The 7,315-nt window shown below is 34.1% G+C and overlaps 1 protein-coding gene across 1 annotated transcript; it reads left to right on the top strand.

Annotated features, from left to right (window-relative positions):
* The first annotated feature begins 1,497 nt into the window (after positions 1–1,497).
* Positions 1,498–5,652, top strand: LOC147394882 (cyclin-D1-1-like). Its single transcript, XM_086454798.1, has 7 exons — positions 1,498–1,906; positions 2,286–2,372; positions 3,521–3,619; positions 3,941–4,142; positions 4,445–4,575; positions 4,667–4,790; positions 5,057–5,652. Exons 1-7 carry the CDS (start codon positions 1,613–1,615, stop codon positions 5,122–5,124), a joined length of 1,005 nt encoding a protein of 334 aa, XP_086310924.1. The 5' UTR covers positions 1,498–1,612; the 3' UTR covers positions 5,125–5,652.
* The last annotated feature ends 1,663 nt before the right edge of the window (positions 5,653–7,315 follow it).

Here is a 7,315-nt window from a genome sequence, read left to right as displayed (position 1 = left end):
TGAATTAATTTTGAAAGCTTCTATTGCCACACCAATTTTTGCTACTGCAACCCAAGATGTGTGCAATTTCTATACATTTAAATTGGGGTGGCATTAGCAAAAATTTTAGGAAGGTCATTTTTACTTTGTTTGACAATTTATATTATTATGAAGTACTAATTTTTACTTAGAATGCACCAATACTTTTGAAATTAAACAATTATCTATATATAATGTTGGTGTCCATGATTTAAAATACTATATCGAATGCTTCAGTTAATGAAGAATCGAAACATCTCTGATATAATATTTGGGGTCAATGTTTCGTATTGATCTTGGATGATATAGATACATATTGATCGATACATTCTGATATTTTACACATTGGTGTGTTAATAGAAACTCTAGTGGAATCGAGGATTAAGAACAATGTCATGCCAACTCAATTACCACGAAATAAGCGAGATGTCATGTCAAATTTCGATATGTAACGTCTCGACAGAGGAAAAAGGGTTACGTTGTCTAAATTAGTCGACTAGTCTAGATGCTTATGTGGTACTTTGCTAATAGATTGGGGTGCAAATCACGCTACACAATCATTTCAAAATGTTTATTAAACTAAGAATGTTGATTAAAGGGTCGAACACCAAAAGAGCCAATAAAAGAAGAGAAAAATTTAGTAGAAGATTGATAATTAAAAAAATATGATCGAATGGTCATTGTGCATAAGTTAGGCTATCATTGGAATCTTAATTCAAGAACTAATCATTATTAGACCTTAACAACTTTTTTTTATATAACAAAATCACCTTTGTACAATAAGAATTATTCTGAAAAATCTCTCGAAAGAGTTAAACTAAACCCTATAACATAAAAATTGTTCTCATTTTTTTTTTGGTTAGAAAAGCTCTTCAATTTTTTTTTTTATTAGTGCCACACCAATTCCTATGTAAATTATTAGAGAATGGCACATAGTTGGTGCGGCGTTAGTAAAAGTTGATGTGTCAATATTAACTATGCAATTAATGTAAAAAAAAAAACAAAAACAAATTTCCCATCAAACTTCCGTTGCACCGAAGAACAAGACAAAGACCGTTAACTTTAGCGACAGTAACACGAAGCAACGTGGAAGATTCGCAAAAGGTCAGTAAATTCAATTACAAAAATAAATTGTAAAAAAAAAGAAAAAACTGCTAAGAAATTACGAAATTGCCATTCTTTTTTTTTCTAGAAGTCACCCAAATTACCCATTTTTGTTACTAGTGTGATTTATGGCCGCCAGATCACCAATCAATCTTTTTATCTGTTAATTCGCTAAATGGTGGACATGTTCATCCAATCAGTGGGATCAAGTAAGTGTGCCACGTGTCACTGTAGGGTGATTGATCAAATTTTCTTATTATTTAAATATTTCGTCACCAAAACTTTCTGAAATAAAACATTTTTTCCTTTTTCGGAAATATTAAAAAAAAAAAATACAAAAAAGAAAAACCAACTGATATTTATAACTGCGAAGAAACAGATAGAACTCATAATAGCCTGAGACTGTACCAAAGCTCTTCTCTAACAGAGATTTCCGGACACCTTCTTCCACTAATTTCTGACGTCTTTTATCAGAAAATGACATTTTCCGATGATTTCGCTCTGTCCAAGACGAGAAGAGAATGAGGAGTTACCGGCGATCATGTCTCTCTCGTGCTCTGATTGCTTCTCCGACCTTCTCTGTGGTGAGGACGCCGGAATCTTGGAAGAAGATTTGCCGGAAGACTCACCGGATCTTGAGTTTCCTTCAGATATCGAGGAATCGATAGCTGGATTCGTTGAAGAAGAAGGAGATTATGCGCCGAGATTCGATTACTCTGCGAGTTTTCAGTCTCAAACAGTTAAAGCTTCATCTCGTCAGGAATCCATCGAATGGATTCTCAAGGTATCAGATTAACTCTATTATCAGCTTTTCTCTAACATGCGCCGGAGCTGTATGTCATGAAAATTACGAAAAATGCCATCCAATACTGGATTTGCGCGGGAATTAACATGCGCACGATATACTGTATCATCCACACTGCTAACGTGAGCAGGATGTTACATTAACTTATTCAGAGCTAGAGATCTGAATCGTGGCTCATAGTACTAGCATCACTAACTTACGCTGATGCACTAACCTGAACCAGATGGTTTAAGCCGTTGGATCGGCATCGGATGATCTTGGTTTAGCGGCACATGTTAGATCGTTAGCGTATTTTATCTTCTGTTATACTGATTGGTTAATTATAGATGGACGTGATTAGTAGCTAATTACTGTGCAGGTACATTCGTTTTACCGTTTCCAGCCGTTAACAGCGTATCTCTCCGTTAACTACTTGGATCGGTTCCTCGCTTGTCGTAGTTTACCGGTAAGGTTCCATCGCCGTCAGTTTTAACAGTAAATAACCTCTCACGCCTCAAACGACGATTGAAGCTCTCCATCAAACGAACGGCTGAGATGAAAGAATTTCCTTAGGGATGCCCAACGAACTCGATCTCTAAGGAGACATGTACTAATCTTAAGGAAAACTGTTCTTCTTTCCATCTCATCCGTATGTCTGATGGTGGCCATCAAACGTGATTTGAGATTAGAAAAGTCCTTTAATTAAAATATATTTTTTATTTTTAAAATAGGAGTTAATCATCTCATTTTAAGTGTATTTACAAGTAATAAATACTTAAATATATTATAAAATATAAATAGAAAATATGATTAATGTGGCAGACCTGGTTGACAATCAGGCTGCATGAATAAGTGCTAAATTTACATAAATAAATTGCAAAGACATATGGTGATAGAATCCAACTAGTACAATTAAAGAACCTCTTATTAGATGGTCGTATCGACAATATGATTGCTAATCGTGTGGCTAAGATCACGTGAACAATATTTAAAAATACGTATGAGATACACTTTACAATCACATGAGATGTACCCCACACATTGGATGTGTTGTCTCCAATATTGGTTCCATAATATGCCCTATAATAGTTTTGTTGAAAATATCCTTGATTTGCTTTTGGGGACATAAAAATATAAATATATTTAAATTTATGGATGATATTTTGTATTTTAATTAACTCTTTTCTTTATATTTATTAAAAGAGTAATGATTTTTTGACACTCCCCCTCTGACACACACCCCCATCACAGATCATAGAACAGTAGATCATTTGCCTCGGGATATGCTTATCCATAAATCCTTTTCTTATGCATCCCGAGGCAAATGATTTACGGTTCTATGATGGGCATAGGGGGCACCATATTATCACGACTCTTTATTAAAAATACACAATGTATTTCGCACTTCAAACTTTATTTATATCTTTGTATCATTGGGTCGTTGACCGTATTAACTCTTTTCTTTATATATCAGATGTTGACACAAAACTCAATTCCTATCAGACAAATTAGATAAAACATTTAATTCTTAATATTATATAAACCAACTTTAATTGTTTTTGTAATACATATTATTTAATAATAATTTCTCATGTAATATTGTTATCATCTCAGCATCCAAATGGGTGGCCAATTCAGCTCTTATCTGTTGCTTGCTTGTCGTTGGCTGCTAAGATGGAGGAACCCTTGGTTCCTACTCTTTTGGATCTCCAGGTATTTGTCTCATGTAATGTATTTTTTCTAATTAAAATTAGAATCAGGATTAGGTATCCCATTTTGGTTGGAGTAAAACATCAGGCTCCTAACCAAGCCGTTTCTACATGGCACACAGCCTAATGTGTCTAATCTACAGTAAAAATGGGCCACATAGACATCATATGTTGCTATAAGAACGGGATATTATTCTGGATCGTGACTCTTATGATAAATAAAAATTCATAAATAATGCTCTTTTTTTTTTATCTCCTCTATACTTATATTAGTATTTATTTGGATTTTTCATACCAAAAAATTCTCTGAAACCATACTTTCTAGGTAGAGGGTGCGAAATTCATCTTCGAACCACGGACAATTCGCAGAATGGAGTTTCTTATTCTCGATGCCTTAGACTGGAGACTACGATCCATAACACCCTTCACCTTCATCGATTTCTTTGCATACAAGGTCGATTCAACTGGAATTAATATACATTTCCTTGTTTCAAGAGCAACGCAAATTATTCTCACCATCATCAAAGGTAATACAGAAAGGATTTCTATTGTTGGCATACACAAAAGTTTCATTGGTATTATATGATTGATTTTTCGTATAAAAGGGTTTCATAGTATCATATGACGAGTTCTATCGTAAATGGTGTTTTATCTCAAAATGTTATTTACGAAATGCCATCTCATAATGATAGTACAACCTGTACTTCTTTTCCTTTTTTTTGGACAATAATCAACAAATGAGGGATCTAATACATGAATTACGATACACAAAAAAGCAATTTTCACATCCATCTAATAAAACCCATATTTCTATGATTATGTGATGCAGATACTAGTTTCTTAGATTACTGCCCATCATCAGTGGCCGCTGCTGCCATACTTTGCGCGGCCAATGAAATCCCGAATCTATCTCTTGTTAGCCCTGCAGATGCCAAAGAATGGTGCCATGGATTAAGCAAAGTAAGAATGTACTTTGTGATTAAGGTTTGGGGGGGTGTGTATAAAAACAAAGCAACCATGCCAACTCCAAAACCATATCAATTTTTTGCAGGATAGAATTCTCAATTGCTACAAGTTAGTGCAAGGAGTAGTGGGTGGAAATAGCAAGAGAAAGCCTCCCAAAGTCCTACCACAGCTCAGAGTAACAACAACTCTAGAAGAAATAAGTATTTCTGGTGACTTATCTTCCTCTTCTAGATCCTTCTCCAACAAAAAGAGAAAACTAAACAACTAAATAATTAATCTCTAAAAATCAAAAAATCAAAAAAAAGAAAAAGAAAGAAAGAAGGGTCTTTTCTTTCTTTATTGTGTGTGGTACCATTGATTAATTAATGGTATTATTATATAGGTTTGCAGATTCCCAAGGGAGGGGAATTTTAAGAATATTTATATTTTATTTTTTTGTGTGTGAGAGATTTTTTTTTTTTTTTTTTTTTTTAAGTGGAGTCATGGAGTGTGAAAGAAGTGGAGATTGAATTCAAAGGTAGCATTGATTATCAAATGAAGTAAGGAGAGATGGTGGGGGGGACCTTTTTAGGGGTTTGAGAGATGAGAAAAGGAGACAAAAAATCAATTGAGGTAACCAAAATTAAAGAAGGGAATTGAAGTTTGAACTGTTCATGGCAAAAGTCAAGCTTCCCATCCATGCACCATCATCATTGCTTCAACAATCTCCCTTTTCTTCTTTTTTTTTCCTTAATGGAGAAATTAAATAAGATAGCAGAGTCTTCTTGAAGTGGTATGCGAGCAACCCACACGTGTGTAAGTATATATTTCTTTTTTTGGCTGGAAAAGCCAGCCTTTTATGGGCTAATTTTGGCCTAACCATGTTTTGAGTGGTGTGTAATTCAAACGTGTTGGTCACACGTGCGTATTATTTTGTTTTTTTAATTTATTAAGAGGGGGAAATGCTTCCTCTTTAATTGTTCTGAGTTGGATTGGGCTAACCAGCCATATATACTATACAAAGGTCTTTGGGGCCTTTTTAAGGCGTGTTTGTATTTTGAGATCATTAATAGAAATTTTAATTTATATATATTTTGTTTCAAGAAATTACTATTCTACCCTTCCATACTTCACTCTCAGTCTCTCTATTTTATTGGATGGATCTTGGCACGTGAGTAAGCATGGGACTTTTTGTAACTTTGTAGTTTGTTTCCTTTAGTATGAGCATTAGAGGTTGTTGGAATTTTGTGGGAGAAGTGAAGGAAGGAGCCACCTTGTCCCACTATCAATTAAAGTTTGCCCCCATCGAATGTGACTAATGAGGGATGACCTCCCGTGACAAGCCATGGCTGTTGTTCCTTCCCCCCAACTTTGCTAGATCTTAGTTAGGTTGTCTATTTATCGAATCGGATTTTTTTCAAAGCGGTTTGGATATATCTGAATCTGATCCGAAATTGTTTTGGAGCTAATATTTCAATCCGAATTTGATATAAAAATCCAGTTTTTCAAATCAGATCAATTTGGACATCGGTTATATTTTGGATTATTGCCAGCCCTACATAAAATCACAAATGCTTCTCACTCATATCTCGATGAAAAGCAACAATGGTTTTGTACACACATCCACGTCAACAATGTGTAAAACAATGTCAATTTGAATGTTACTTAAGCATTTTCCATGATAAAATGTAAGAAATTATACATAAATTATATGAGTCATGTTGGAGTGACTTCAGCGAAGGACACCTTGACTTTGTGGCGTGCTCATGTCTATATATGTGTTTTATTCATATCTAGGGAAAAATGCATCTACGGCTATGCACGGCCACCACGTCAAAAAGTCCCTCGTGTGTGTTCCACTGAGGTCACTTCAGCATTAATCAAATTATATTATATTAGGTGGCATGTGCAATCGCACGTGTAAAAAAAAAAACTTATTTGTAATTTAAATTATTGATTAAAGGATTTTTTTTAAGACTACATGGTTAAAATGATACTTTTATAATTTTGAAAACTAATCAACCATGTTTGGGTTGCAATTTTCTTTGTATTTTACTAAAATGACCTTGATTACATTCAATTTAAATATAAAGTTTGGGGCATTTTTGGCCACTTAAATTTTGGTTTCGAACCCCTTCTACTTTGCCTTCTCTCATTGTAATAGTAAAGATATTTAAAGATAGCAATGAGTTCTAATGATGGAATAATAAGTTTAGAGTTGTGATTTTCTGACTCATGTATTTTTCACTCGGTTGATCAATTTTTTCGGGATGCTTTGGGATACACAAAAAACTGATCAACGGTTATGTGCCCTTGCCATGTCAGACTGAGTGAAAATACTCGAATCATAAAATCATTAACGTAAGTTCTACGCTCTTATCTCGTTTGCCTTGATTGATGGCGTAATAGGAGAATTATAAAGCTATATGGTCCCCTATTTTGTCTTGTAACTATTGAAATGTCCTTCGACAACGATCTTCTCTAGGAGATTAATAAACAATGACTTAAATAACCCCACCTCTATTCAACCTCTAATAAGAAATCCATATTTTTCTCCCAAAAGCTTATTGCTATATAAAATATATAAATAAAAACAAAAGAAAAGAAAAAAAGATGGCTGCCTTGAAATAGTTGGACCTCCTATATAAATTTTAGATGGTCAATCCCCTAAATTCAAAGTATTTGATTAGGTTGTCTCATAATCTCATTAACTCTCAAACAAAAAATAGAAGAGATATTTATCGAACAATTCTCT

The sequence above is a fragment of the Akebia trifoliata genome, chromosome 9 (assembly GCF_017979445.1).
Source record: "Akebia trifoliata isolate Shusen 1 chromosome 9, ASM1797944v1, whole genome shotgun sequence".
NCBI lineage: Eukaryota > Viridiplantae > Streptophyta > Magnoliopsida > Ranunculales > Lardizabalaceae > Akebia > Akebia trifoliata.
Note: the sequence above shows the minus strand (reverse complement) of the source record. Positions and strands in the feature narration are given on the sequence as shown.

Bases quoted from the DNA above. Each gene is read 5' to 3' on its own strand.
- LOC147394882 (XM_086454798.1), top strand. From the start codon at position 1,613: ATGATTTCGCTCTGTCCAAGACGAGAAGAGAATGAGGAGTTACCGGCG. The intron at 3,620-3,940 runs GTATTTGTCTCA...CATACTTTCTAG, and splicing joins CTACTCTTTTGGATCTCCAG to GTAGAGGGTGCGAAATTCAT. The intron at 4,576-4,666 runs GTAAGAATGTAC...AATTTTTTGCAG, and splicing joins GGTGCCATGGATTAAGCAAA to GATAGAATTCTCAATTGCTA.